This window comes from Magallana gigas, chromosome 1 (assembly GCF_963853765.1).
Source record: "Magallana gigas chromosome 1, xbMagGiga1.1, whole genome shotgun sequence".
Lineage (NCBI taxonomy): Eukaryota > Metazoa > Mollusca > Bivalvia > Ostreida > Ostreidae > Magallana > Magallana gigas.
Genome location: NC_088853.1, coordinates 12,802,011 through 12,817,202, shown reverse-complemented (window position 1 = coordinate 12,817,202; position 15,192 = coordinate 12,802,011). Strand labels below are relative to the sequence as shown.

Sequence of the window (15,192 nt, the reverse complement as noted above, 5' to 3'; positions counted from 1 at the left end):
AAAATGACAGTTTAAAACATGATTTTTCATTGTTTTTATCAAAGTTATAAGCCCCGATACACCCTATCAAACAAAACTACTGTTATGAAGCATCATTAAAAGAACTTATATCCCGAATTTCATAAACCTGTAGGCACCTTTCATTTACTAGATCTTGACCTTAAGGTGGATTTATTTTACATACTAATTTAATTTAAAAAAAATTATGAAAACTAATTGCAAGATTAATGACAAGAAAAGTCTTAAATCTGCACTTTTTGCAATGTTAGTCTTTCCTGTTACAAAAATTGTCTTTAATATTACAGGATAGACAATAACAGGATAGACAATTACTCTACATATGGTTATTTATTCCCCTTAATGCCTATAATACAATGCTGATGATGCAATAGTTTTGGCACAAAATTTTCAGGTTATTTTGTAAGAACAGTTACAATTTCTTAATTCCAATATTTAAGTCTGATTTCCTCGTAATAGTAAGGACGTCATTTTTTTCTATTGAGTAAATCGTATGTACATTTTGGACATTGTATTCATACCCATCATATTTAAACAAATGGCTTTAACAACCTGGCTTCATGTAACAGTGTAAATTAAACCAAAACTGATAGTAAGTAAGGAACCCAGAGGTTCATTCTGAATATTTCTATTTTCTGTTTATTCTATATGTAGAATAATGTATTCTATATAGTGATGTACAAATTCATATTAGTTTTTTACGGCGTCGAGCTAATGCTCGGCAGCCTTCTAGCGATCGTCTGGATTGGCAATCGTCCAAAAATTCATGCACTGCACCGCCTTTTTAATGCGCATAAAAAATAAGTTCCTTGAAGTATTAAACCTATTACAAGATTTGTATTCCTTTTATTCAACTAAATTGTGTACAAAAAAACCAATTTGCCTCCCTGGTTATTGACAACTCATTGCATTAGTATAAATTTGCTTAATCAAGAAATGGCGGATGAATACAATAAGGTGCAATATAAACATTCACTAAAATATTATTCAAGTTTATCTCTTACATTTTGATTGGAGACTGTGCCCGATAGAAATAAAATTTGATATGTAAATGTATTTGTTATCATGCATGGTCTCCGAAATAATTGTAAGCGATAAACTTATCTAGAGATTTTGTTGCAATTAATTAACACGATAATGCAGTTGGTTTGGTCGAGCATTTTAGATAGCACGTGTTGTGGATTTGTTTGTAAACAACCATAGCATAGGTAATCTTTTTTTTCAAACGGGGATTGAAATAAATAAAAGTATGTTTTATTATTATAATTAGGGACACACTGTTAATGTATTCAAATTATGAGCCTGTGAAATGTGCAAAGACTTTTTAAAGCAGAAAGAAAATAATAAAATTTTTTAACTCTGAAATTTCTTCTATTTTTGTAACCATGATGAGTTTTTGTATTATGAACTCATCACTGCCTATTTTATAACGAAATATACTGATTATTGTTTTTGAAACAGCACAAAACGTAATTTATTTCCTTTTTTATTCTAATATTATTTGATAAATGACTATATATATATTAGTACAGAAATTCAAATTATTGATATCATTCTATATAAAAGAAAATGTCAGCTCGACGCCTTTGTGGCCGTTCCGGCCTTTGATACTTCCTATACTTTTTATTTGGGTGGGACTAAAATTTAGACGAAGTTTGATAAATACTCAGATAGTTTAATTGATTTTCTATTATAAGATTTATTAAAATTCTATATATCTTCAGATTTGATCATATCTGTTTACTATAGGCTTTTTTGTAACAATGAAATAAGAAATCCCGAGACTTCCAAAGGGGTGAAAAATGAAAAAAAAAATTCCTTGGGAGACTTTGACGTTTTGTTTGCCTTGTCACGTAAATGTATAGACCAATTGGTACATCATAAAAATATCATATAGATGATTTGTCTTTGAAAAAAGGAAAAACTAATGACTTCATAAAAAAATGAACAAGTTTTGCTGAGTATCAATAAACTGTGTTATCTGTAAGATGTCCAATCAAGTCATGTCGATGATACTGTGAAAATAAGTTCAGACCAGTTGTCTTTCAAATCGGATGAGTTGTGCCATAGATCGACCATTGTTTCTTTATAAATGCACAATTCCATCAATCTTGACTTTTTAGCTCACCTGAGCTGAAAGCTGAAAGAAAAAAAAAATTTTCATTGAAAGCGGAGAAAACCTCGAAGCTGTAAAAAAAAAAAGGGGGGGGGGTGCATTTTTAAAAATCTTCTTCTCAATAACTACTGAGGCAAATTCAACGTAATTTAGCATGAATAATCCTTATGGGAAGGAAAATATAAATTGCAAAAATTAAGTGCTAATTCTGTTTAAAATAAGGAAAGGCGTGTTTCGATCAGTTTAATAGCTTCGGGTTCGGCATCCGGTAAAATGGGTAGGCAAGACTTGGCCTGGGCAAAACAAAAGATTGGCAGTTATTAATCTGCCACTCTCTTTAAAATTTCAGGACATTTGATGGACCAGTATAAATGTATTCGCTGTAAATATTGTTGCAAAATAATGCGTATTTGGAATTGATGAATGCCGATCTGCCCCGGCTTTTATTTTGCCACGTCCCGGGTTTGCATACCCATTTTACCAAGACTCGTATTCCATAATTCTAAAACGAGGTTCTTTGTTTAAAGTTATATGATAAACGGGTCGATCTGACAATGATGAATTTGTTTGTTGTGCAACAGTTCGTGTACGAAGGGAATCTTTGAAACATGCAAAATACATTGGTGCCGATTTTGTGAAGTAAATTGAGGCTAAATATTTCAATGCGTTGACAGTTTTCACATATGACGGTGGTGTCAGCTTGTGATTTTCGTTTCGTTTTCATTTTTGCTTTGCGTTAACCTGGGAACTGTCGCTTGTATTTCCTGATTTTTACGTATCAAATCAAACAGAGACTTCGGTAAATCAAACAGTTTACTGTTTACCTGCGCAAATTAAGCAACATCTGATGTATTAAGAAAGAACTAAAATGCAATTCATTCAGGCTATCGGTAATTCGGTATCATCTTTTGCGTAATGGTAGAATAATGCAATATGTTTTGTTGATATGCTCGGCATTTTCTCGAGTTTATTCAGTTTAAATAGAGTTTAATATCGCTGACGGAAATGTGTAGGTATATACATGTTACTGAATTATTTTGAAAAATAAATTGTGTTCTTTATTTGTTAAAGTGCATGTTTCTTGTGTTTAATTGTCTACAATTTCTATTTACTTACCATATTTGAGTGTTATGCTTCGAATTATAAGCAAGATACAGAGATTTGCTCACAATTCTCTGTTTGTACACAGATATGAGGCCATTCTTTTTTTCCATCTTAAATGCCGAATAGGAAATACCAAGTTAAAAATCTTAAGCTGCATGAATGTAATAAACTCATGTGAACAAAATATGACTCAAACCTAGCAAAATTTTGAGCTTATCTTGATCATTAGAAATTCTATATGAATTAGAGTATGTTAAATACTTGTACACAAAAAATAAAAGAATGATATGCTGTATATAACTACTCTCTGGGGCCCCCTCTTTATACAATGAATAATGTGAAATGTGAGTAAACAAAAACGACATCGTTAAAACAGTTTCTATAATTCTGACACATTTCTGTTGCGGGGATAAAAGAACTATCGCTATTCCTAAGAAAATATTACAGCGGAAAATTATCCTGGTTGGTAGCCATTTGTTATTTTTGAATAAAAATGAAAATAATGGGTGGGCCATAGTAAATTAGAGTGATGTGCCGGTCAATACGGTAACATTGATTTTTATAGCTCTTTAACGTGTCACGTGACAACATTTTGCATTCCAGTGTATTCATCAATCAAGTGTGAGTAAAGTTATAAAAGTCACGAGTTTACGCGAGGTAAACAACAGTCATTTAATTATAATGGAGAAGACAAATTAAATTGTTGAATATATTTAATTTGAGAAATTGAGCGCATTGAGGATATATACATGTAGGATTTTTTTGATAAAATACAATAACTATTATATCTAAAAAAAGAAAAATACAATAACTAGTAAGTAGTTGAGGAAGATATTGTACCTATATGCTCTCATATGACTTGATTGCTTTATTAAGTGGGGGAGGGGGGCAGAACGAAAATACAGGGAATTAGAAGTTATATAACAGTGCACCCCTACCAAATATTTAGTTCTATATCTTGCGTAGGATTTTCTTATTCTGTGTAAAATAGTATTTCATGAAGGTACAATGTCAAAGATTACGTGTATGCAAAAATAAGTGTAAAGTTCGAATACTTTACAATATTTATTTTTTTGTTATTCTACCGAGGGCCATATGGCACAATATCTTTTGAACGCCCATTGTTGCTCAGGTAAGCGATGTGGCCCCATGGGCCTCTTGTTTATCACAATATCCTGTACATCTATCGAAATCTCAACATATCTAAAATTTGTCTTTCTGTCATATCTTTCATCTAGTTAATATGTCGCTATTTTTTTTTAATCAAGAGCTTGATTTTTGAAGAAAACAAACCGCTTATCGTTTATAATTAGGGGGCTGAATGGTCGTAGCCAATTTTAGAATATATTAATCTCCAGTCTCCTCTATAAGACGAGCTTTCAAATTGCACGACGATACTGGAAAATATTAAAATAACAAAACTAAGGTATTATGAAATAAGTTTAAGTTCATCGATTTAAAAAAAAATCAGGTTGTCCATCCAACCTCCTTATGAGGGTTCGATGGTCATTGGAACTTTAAGACTGTATTGATTTCCTTTAAAATAAGAACTCTATATAAAAAATTATAGAAAAAAACTCACATTTAAAAAGTAAAATATATGGAATTTTTATTAACTAAATAATACGTTTAAAGCTAAACAAATGATCTCTTAAAATTTTAGGTAGATCTGATGGTTAATTTGTTCACCATCCAACCTCCTTCAGGTAACCAGGGAAGATGGTTTTGATAAAATATTTCAGGTTGTGAAACGGGATTTTACGGAGAAAACTGCTCGTCTACCTGTGACCACTGTAAAAATACTGAGACTTGTGGAATAGTCAATGGGCATTGTGATGAACAAGGCTGTGCTCTATCCGGCTTTCAAGCGCCTAAATGTACTGGTAAGCGATTGGCTTGGCATCCGTCCGTCTTTCCTAATATCAGTCCATCCGTTTGCCTGTCACTTTGTGTATGTGTGTAAATTCTTTACCATTTCTTGACGTCCGTGTAGTTTCTCTCTGCACATATAATAGCTTCAGTTTAAACAAATTTCCATGTATATAAAGGCTGGTCATTTCTTTAAGAGGACTTCATGGTCGTGGCAATTTTTAGACTATTTTCATCTTCTTCAGAAGAAGAGCTTTGTATGAAAATTTAAAGAAAAATTCAAATTTCAAAGCTTGTATATATTGAATTTTTTCTTTACTAAATATTTCTAGCCATAAAACTCGCATATAAAATCATAATGTAAATCTAATGGGTTATTTGTTGATCATCCAGACTCATTAATCTTTTTTTTCAGAATGTTCCCCTGGCTTTTTCGGCGCCGATTGTGACAAGGTTTGCAGTCAGACCTGTAAACTCGACAACTCCTGTAAAAGAACCACTGGATTCTGTCTGCATGGATGTGACATCGGATATATAGGGGATTACTGCAACTCCAGTAAGATTGGACACGCAATTGCACCCTCTCGGGCATACTCGGAAACCCACAATTGATTATTTTACAAAGCGTAGTCAACCGAGGGTTTCGAAGAATCGTTTTGGTCTTATCGACACAGTCCCCCCCCTCCCCCGGAAAAAAAGAACAAACTATCCGATGTTAATTTTTTATGTTAAATGAAGTTGCTTCACATTGATTATGTTCAGCATGTAATGCAATTTCTTCTTATTAATAGAGTCAAATGTCTTATAATCAACAAAACAACAGTAAAACCGTCTCTGAATTTGGAGTGTTTGTAATATAAGACATCTGTAGTACCTAACATAAGTTGAAAACTAAAATGTGCATCTGTGGTAACACTATTGGAAGATGCCTAAAATATTGGCATTGTGGTAAACAATTACAGAAGCAAATGATAATACCTCGATAATTTTTGGAGCCATCTGGGTCAACCTAACACAAGCAAAATAACAGCATCAGACCATTGCGTTGGAAAATAACCCGATGATAAAATACGATTAAAAATGATATTTTATATAGAGCAAAAGTATACCATTGAATTCTATAAAGTATTGATTCAAAATATAATCAAGGCCGTGAGATTGTCTCGTTTGTCTATAGCATCCGATGATTTTTTTTTCTGGGAAATTTCAATGCCTAATGCTTCAAACACAATGGTTCCTGTGTCTTCTTATCCAGATTGGTAGTAAATATAAAGAAACACTCCGAACAGTTCCAAATCAATTGATGTATGTTTATGTTTCCTTTTTTTCGAAAATGCTTATAGAATATGTTTAGGTTGTCTTTACCGAGAAGATTGTTTCTGAACGTTAGTACATTCTTTTAGCTTCGATCAAATTCATATGGTTTATTGTTTTCGTATTATTAAAACGAATGAGTGCTGGTGATAATACAAAAGAATTGATGATTGGTGGAACGACGTGTCAAACCTTTTTTTTTAAATATAAACAACAAGACAGAACTATGCAGCCTAGCTAATGTACAATGAAACTTTTTATAATTTTCTTAAGCCGCCAAACACAAACTGTTCTCTCCTTACCCAGTAAAAGCACGCTACAAAGTGGACAGAAGACTTCTTGTTTAACTGTCAGGCATATACACATGTCATTGTGATAATACTGTGTCCATTACCTAGTGTGTCATTTTCAGTTTTAAATACCATTTATTTATGGTGGGATGCCTGTTTGTGCCAAGTAAGACAAAATATTTTATCTGGCGGTCGCCACATAATTTTCCTGATGGCTACCGGAAAAATTAAGACTACAGTTCGAGTCCTCATTACTTTGCTTATCTTTTTAGGCCACCTGAGTCACCCATTGCTATTGGTTTTTGTCTGCCCATATATGGCCATATCAACATGCATTAGATATCAAAAAATCTTATCTTCTACTGCCCTATAATTCTGAAAAGATTAAATGCATGATAATGATTTCTAACGAAATTATGAAATTCATGACCTTTGGGTTTTTTATTTTAACTTGTTTGTTTTGGTGGTTTTTCTTCATTGGTGTTCTTTTAAAACCAAAAAAAAGACAAACAAAGGGTAAAATGTTTTTTTCTATGTATTTCTTCTTTGTTTTCTAGCTTGTTCAAGTGGGACATATGGACAAGACTGTAAGGAGACCTGTGGGCTTTGTTTAAACAACATGACGTGTAACCCTTTTAACGGGACATGTCCCAGTGGATGCAATGCCGGTTTTGAGGGCCATATTTGTAAAACACGTACGTATTTAAACTTTGTATATTTTAGTATCAAAACTATTATAATTTCCCCTGTTAAATGAATTAGGAATAAATTCAATGTGCAATTTCATGTTTACTGTTTAAACGTTTGGTATAGTGAGCGGCTTCGGGAAAAAACTGAAATATCGTCAAATTAAATGATTGAGTTGTTGCATCTCAAACACAGCTATCAGACCAAATTTCTGTACACTTAACTACAATAAAGGGATGACAAGAAAGCAACCCTGGTAAAAAAAAAATAAAGTTTTTTTAATTTGTTCTGATCTATACGCTTAGTTGCCAAAAGTACTGCAACAAACATGGTTGATGTCATCGCGATTTTGCTGGCTTCAATTTTTATTTTTATTCCTGACGCATAACGAGGTATATTCGAGGAATAGTATCCAGGTGTGATTTATATGGGGTATGATTTATTAAAGGAACCATTTCTCGTTCCTAGATGCATATGATGGAATTTTGATGAAAAAAACTGTACATATAATATAGACAAAAATAATCAAATAAAGTTCACTTTTTTGCTGTACATTAAAGCATATAAGTTACATTACAGGTTGCAGGCATTTTTGGCAGATTTTAGAATCACTACAACTCCCTTCAGTGTTCAATTTTGCACACAGTAGGCTGTCCAAAGCAGTATGAGAAAGTCTCTGTCGCCAATCAGTTTGAACCTTTCTCATGGTACTGGAGCATCTCTCCGAGTCTGCATATGAGTGGGCAATTGTCAAAGTTGCAAATGCAACTTTGCATAAGTTATGGTACATATCCATCCCATACATACATCTTTTGGTTCGGACACGGTCTTCCCAAAAGTTTCCAATGAACTTGTCTTGGGTAAAGATGATTCAGGAGCCAAAAAGTAATCCGCGGCCTCATCTTCCAAATCTTGTAGGTCTATTGCTGGCCTAAGAAACTTCTTGGCCAAAACCATTACTATTCAAAAAAGAAAGGCAACAATAAATACCAGGTAGCAATAAATAAAATTGTTTTAATTACAAGAAGATATCTTACTTACCATCCTCTGCACATGCTGCTCCTCTCATGTCAGGATTCAGAAACTTCATGTGTAATAGAATGGTGTCTTTAAATGGAAACTTCATCATTTTCTTGACCACTGCCTCATAGAATAACCCAACATGTCTAATAAAAAAAATAGTAAGGATATTCAACATGCTGTGGCTAATTAGATTAAAATGTTTAAGCTGTAGACAAGTAAAACTTCGAACCTGTAGAACTTCTCTATAGTTTTAGGTTCTATCTCATCATGTTTTGAGATGTAATCCCTTGTTTCAAGTCCCACAGCAATTAACTTATTATTTAGTTGGAATTATGCATCCTCAAAATCCTGTCTCGGTTATTGCTTTCACCTGCACAAATTTCCCAAGCAGCCTTCGCAGCAGCCCTTTTCATCTGCGTATGGAATTGAGAGATAATAGGTGCACTTGCCTGAAAACAGTAAATGAATTGTATTAGTACATTGTCAAAACACAGGGATCAAATGACAGAAATAATCTTAGCACTTACCTGAAAGGTTGTGTTGAATTCATTCAGAATTGGCAGAGAGAACCTCAGAAAAAGGCAAAACATGTGCATCTCGTGAGACGATAACAAATCTCTGCACTCGCCCAGCTCTTTCTGACTCACTTCTTAGTGCTGGCCATAAATGTATAATTCTTTCCCTACGGTGCAGAATATGATGTAAAAAATTCAAATAAACAAAGAGTACGTCAACAGACTTGAAAGAGCAAAATGTTCAACCAACACGATTTGTAACCGTTCTAACGGGACATGCCACAGTGGATGCAATACCGGTTTTGAGGGCCATATTTGTAAAACGCGTACGTATTTAAACTTTGTATATTTTAGTAACAAAACTATCATAGTTTCCCTGTTTAATGAATTAGGAATGAATTCAATGTGTAATTTTATGTTAACAGTGTCAACGTTTTGCATAGTGAGCGGTTTCGGGAAAAACTGAAATATCGTCAAATTAAATGATATGAGTTTTAGCATTTCAAACACAGCAATTGCTGTATACTTAACTACAATAAAAGAGTGACAAGAAAGCAACACTGAAGTTTCTTAAATTTGTTCTGATCTATACGCTTAGTTGCCAAAAGTACTGCAACAAAACATAGTTGATGTCATCGCAATTTTTCTCGCTTCTATTTTTATTTTTATTGCTGAAGCGTAACGAGGTATATTCGGGGAAAAGTATCCGCGTGTGTTTTATATGGAGTGTGATTCATTAAAGGAACCATTTCTGGCTACTAGATGCAGGCGATATATCCGGTGCATATGTGTGATAAGTTTCTAGCCCCAAAACTATACAAGACCTCTGATATAAATGGAATTTTGATGAAAAAACTGTACACTCCCCATATCAAAACAGTACTAAAACTGTACATTAAAAATCGACAAAAATAATCCAATAAAGTTCACTTTATTGCGGTACATTAAAGCATATAAGTGACAAGTTACAGGCATTTTTTTCAGATTTTAGAATCTCATTTGGAGGTTCATAATCACAACAATCCCCTTCAAAGTTATATTTTGCACACAGTATGCTGTCCAAACCAGTATGAGAAAGTCTTCGTCGCCAATCGGTTTGAATCTTTCTCATGATGCTGAAGCATCTCTCCGAATCTGCATTGGTGTGGGCAATTGCCAAAGCTGCAAATGCAGCTCTGCATAAGTTATAGATCATAACCATCCCATACATATCTTTTGCTTCGGACTTAGTCTTCCAAAAAGTTTCCAATGAACTTGTCTTGGGTAAAGATGATTCAGGAGCCATCCGCGGTCTCATCCTCCAAATCTTAAAGGTCTATTGCTGACCCAAAAAACTTCTTGGCCAAAACCATTACTATTCAAAAAAAAACAAAAGCAGCAATAAATAACAAGTAGCAATAAATAAAATTGTTTTAATTACAAGAAGATATCTAACTTACCATCCTCCTAAATGGAAACTTCTTCATCATTTTCTTCACAACTGCCTCATAGAATAACCCTCCATGTCTAATAAAAAAAAAATAGTGAGGACATTTAACATGCTGTGACTAATTAGATTAAAATGTTTAAGCTGTAGACTAGATAAACTTCAAACCTGTAGAACTTCTCTATAGTTTAAGGTTCTATCTCATCTTCATGTTTTGAGATGTAATCTCTTGTCTCAAGTTCCACAGCAATCAACTGATTGTTTAGTTGGAATTTTGCATCCTCAAAAGGTACATGAGTGATATCTTCTGTGTCGGTTATTGACCTCACCTGCACAAATTTCCTAAGCAGCCTTCGCAGCACCCTCTTCATCTGCGCATGGAATTGAGAGATCATGGATGCACTTGCCTGAAAACAGTAAATGAATTGTATTAGTACATTGTCAAAAACGGGGATGGAATGACAGAATAATCTTAGCACTTACCTGAAAGGTTGTGTTGAATTCATTCAGAATTGGCAGAGAGAACATCAGAAAATGGCAAAACATGTGCATCTCGTGAGACGATAACAAATCTTTGCATCTCTGCACTCGCCCAGCTCTCTCTCTGTCTCACCATTACTACAAAAGTAGCTTCTTAGTGCTGGCCACAAATGTATAATTATCCCTCTGCGGTGCAGAATCTACTGTAAAAAAAATCGAATATAAGGAGAGAACTGTCAACAAATTTAAAGGAGCAAGTTGTTTAATCAACACGATTTGTACCCGTTATAACGGGACATGCCCCAGTGGATGCAATGCCGGTTTTGAGGGCCATATTTGTCAAATAAGTGCATATTTAAACTTTGTATATTTTAGCAAAACAACTATCATAGGTTCCTTTGTTTAATGAATATTATGGTCATTGATAGTCAGAAAAGTGCTGTGGCCTATGGACCTCTTGTTTGTTTTTTTAAGTTCTTTTGAAACAAAGTAACAAACAAATGGTAAATTTTTTTGTGTGTATATCTTCTTTGTTTTCTAGCTTGTTCTAGTGGAACATATGGACAAGACTGTAACGAGACCTGTGGGAATTGTTTAAGCAACATGACGTGTAACTATTTTAATGGGACATGTCCCAGTGGATGCAATGCCGGATTTGAGGGCCATATTTGTAAAACACGTACGTATCGAGAATAGTTTTTATTTAATAAAAGCTGAACTGGTCTTCACGCGTCATTGCTTCCTTTTTTGTAAACTATGCATATAAAGCATTAAATTATGACTCACTGATGTTTTCGAAGCGGCCATGTTTTGTTTGTTTGTTTTTTGGGGGTTTTTTTTTTGGGGGGGGGGGGGGGTTCAATAAAAATTTATTGACAGGGCATAAAAAGAAATATGTTGGCATTTAGAAAGTGTTATTTTTCGAAATATCAATTTTTGAAAACCAGTATATTCCACAATATGCCAAATTACTGAAAACAAAAATCAACTTTGATACAATTCTTGGACCAAACCAGGAGATGAACAGTTTTTTAAATTTCACTTTTTGCCGACTCTTTATTATAGTTTTCATATATTTGAAAAAGAAATCCTTAGAGCAAAAATACCAAACATGGGGATTTAGCGCATTATTAACTAATTCTTATAGTGTCCAAGGTAGTTAAAAAAATACTGTCCTCTCGACCTTATATAGACTGTAAAATAGTTAAGAAAAAGTTGTCCTTTCACATTTATATATAATAGTCTTTTTAACTAATTTACAGTCCATATATAGACTGTGACTATATAAAGAGCAATTCAGGGTTAACAAATGGATTACGGATGCAGTTTACATAAAATAAAACCCGGTTTGGTGTCACGTTGAAAGCTTTTTACTTGTTTTTTTTTCTTTTTGCTTGTTTGTTTAGGCGTTTTTAGCTCACCTGAGCTGAAAGCTCAAGTGAGCTATTCTGATCACATTTTGTCCGTCGTCCGTCTGTCCGTCCGTCTGTCCGTCTGTCCGTCCGTCCGTCCGTCCGTCCGTCTGTAAACTTTTTACATTTTGAACTTCTTCTCTAAAACCGCTTATCCAATTTCAACCAAATTTGGCACAAAGCATCCTTATGGGAGGGCGAATATAAATTGCAGAAATAAAAGTCCGATCTGCATTCAAAGCGGAGAAAACCTTGAAACTGTAGAAAAAGGGGGGTGCATTTTTAAAAATCTTCTTCTCAGGAACTACCTATGCAAATTCAACGCAGTTGAGCATAAATTATCCTTATGGGAAGGAAAATATAAATTGCAAAAATTAAGGTGTAATTCTGTTTCAAATTTGAGTTATTACGAAAATAATAATAAAGGAAAGGCGTGTTTCAAGTTTAATAGCTTCGGGTTCGGCATCCGGTAAAATGATTCCATACTTCTAAAACGAGGTTCTTTGTTTCAAGCAGCCATGACATTATACGAAAAAGGGTCGATCGGACTATGATGAAATTGCTTGTTGTGCAACAGTTCGCGTATGAAGGGAAATTTTGAAACATGCAAAATATATTGGTGCCGATTTTGTGAAGTAAATTGAGGCTAAATATTTCAATGCGTTGACAGTTTTCACACATGACGTTGGTGTTAGCTTGTTCTGATTTTCGTTTCGTTTTCATTATTTATGCTTTGTAACCTGGAAACTATCGTCTGTATTTCGTGATTTTTACGTATCAAATCCAACAGAGACTTCGGTAAATCAAACAGTTAACTGTTTTCCTGCGCAAATTAAGCAAAATCTGATGTAGGGGTACTGAAATACAATTCATTCTATCGGTAATTCGGCATTATCTTTTGCGTAATGGAAGATTAATGCAATAGGTTTTGTTGAGATGCTCGGCATTTTCTCGAGTTTATTCAGTTTAAATAGAGTTTGATATCGCTGACGGAAATATGTAGGTATATACATGTATCATATATATGATTCATTTCGAAAAAATAAATTGTGTTCTTTATTTGTTATACATGTAGTGCATGTTTCTTGTGTTTAATTGTTTACAATTTCTATTTACTAACCATATTTGAGTGTTAAACTTCGAATTATAAGCAAGATACATAGATTTGCTCACAATTCTATGTTTGTACACAGATCTTAAAAACTAAAGATTAAAAAAGTAAAAAAAATGTCAATATTTATTAAGAAAAATTTCAAAGTCTGTTCTTCCAGAAACCAACTTTAACAACTTATTGTATTGTAAACTTAACACCTTTTTAGCTCACCTGAGGGTGGGCCACAATGGAGGGTCGAAGTTTAACATAGGAATATATAGAGTAAATTTTTTAAAATCTTCTTCTCAGAAACTAATCAGCCAGGAAAGCTGAAACTTGTGTGAAAGCATCATCAGGTAATGTAGATACAAATTTGTGAAATTTATGACCCCCGGAGGTAGGATGGGGCCACAATGAAGGATCGAAGTTTTACATAGGAATATATAGAGTAAATCTTTAAAAATCTTCTTCTCAGAAACTAATCGGCAAGGAAAGCTGACACTTGTGTGGAAGCATCCTCAGGTAGACTAGATTCAAAGTTGTGAATATTATGACCCCCGGGGGTAGGGTGGGGCCACAATGGTGGGTCGAAGTTTAACATGAATATATAAAGTAAATCTTAAAAAATCTTCTTCTCAGAAACTAATCGGCCAGGAAAGCTGACACTTGTGTGGAAGGATCGTCAGGTAGTGTAGATTCAAAGTTGGGATAATTATTACCCCAGGGGTACGGTGGGGCCACAATGGTGGGTCGAAGTTTTACATAGGAATATATAGAGTAAATCTTTAAAAATCTGCTTCTCAGAAACTAATCAGCCAGGAAAGCTGACACTTGTGTGGATGCATTCTCAGGTAGTGTAAATTTAAAGTTGTGAAAATCATGACCCCCGGGGGTAGGGTGGGGCCACAATGGGGGATCGAAGTTTAACATAGGAATATATAGAGTAAATCTTTAAAAAACTTCTTCTCAGAAACTAATTAGCCGGCAATGCTGAAACTTGTTCGGAAGCATCCTCAGGCAGTGTAGATTCAAAGTTGTTAAAATAATAACCCCTTGGGGTAGAATGGGGCCACAATTGGGGGGGGGGTCGAAGTTTTACATAGGAATATATAGAGTAAATCTTTAAAAATCTTCTTCTCAGAGACTAATCGGCAAGGAAAGCTGACACTTGTGTGGAAGCATCCTCAGGTAGACTAGATTCAAAGTTGTGAATATTATGACCCCGGGGGTAGGGTGGGGCCACAATGGTGGGTCGAAGTTTAACATGAATATATAAAGTAAATCTTAAAAAATCTTCTTCTCAGAAACTAATCGGCCAGGAAAGCTGACACTTGTGTGGAAGGATCGTCAGGTAGTGTAGATTCAAAGTTGGGATAATTATTACCCCAGGGGTACGGTGGGGCCACAATGGTGGGTCGAAGTTTTACATAGGAATATATAGACTAAATCTTTAAAAATCTGCTTCTCAGAAACTAATCAGCCAGGAAAGCTGACACTTGTGTGGATGCATTCTCAGGTAGTGTAAATTTAAAGTTGTGAAAATCATGACCCCCGGGGGTAGGGTGGGGCCACAATGTGGGATCGAAGTTTAACATTGGAATATATAGAGTAAATCTTTAAAAAACTTCTTCTCAGAAACTAATTAGCCGGCAATGCTGAAACTTGTTCGGAAGCATCCTCAGGCAGTGTAGATTCAAAGTTGTTAAAATAATAACCCCTTGGGGTAGAATGGGGCCACAATTGGGGGGGGGGGGGTCGAAGTTTTACATAGGAATATATAGAGTAAATCTTTAAAAATCTGCTTCTCAGAAACTAATCGGCAAGGAAAGCTGAAACTTGTGTGGA

General features: G+C 34.4%; 1 protein-coding gene and 1 pseudogene across 9 annotated transcripts in view; one reads left to right on the top strand and one right to left on the bottom strand.

Annotated features, from left to right (window-relative positions):
• Nucleotides 1–15,192, top strand: part of LOC105348255 (multiple epidermal growth factor-like domains protein 10) — a 90,574-nt gene that overhangs the window by 47,089 nt on the left and 28,293 nt on the right. For 7 of the 9 annotated variants that reach the window (XM_066083317.1, XM_066083304.1, XM_066083282.1 and 4 more), the window contains 4 exons: nt 4,981–5,121; nt 5,523–5,663; nt 7,269–7,406; nt 11,384–11,521. In XM_066083317.1, the coding sequence (XP_065939389.1) occupies nt 4,981–5,121; nt 5,523–5,663; nt 7,269–7,406; nt 11,384–11,521 (558 nt within the window). The remainder of the gene's footprint in view (nt 1–4,980; nt 5,122–5,522; nt 5,664–7,268; nt 7,407–11,383; nt 11,522–15,192) is intronic. The other 2 variants (XM_066083299.1, XM_066083293.1) reach the window with 2 other exon arrangements.
• Nucleotides 7,967–11,176, bottom strand: LOC136273375 (uncharacterized; annotated as a pseudogene).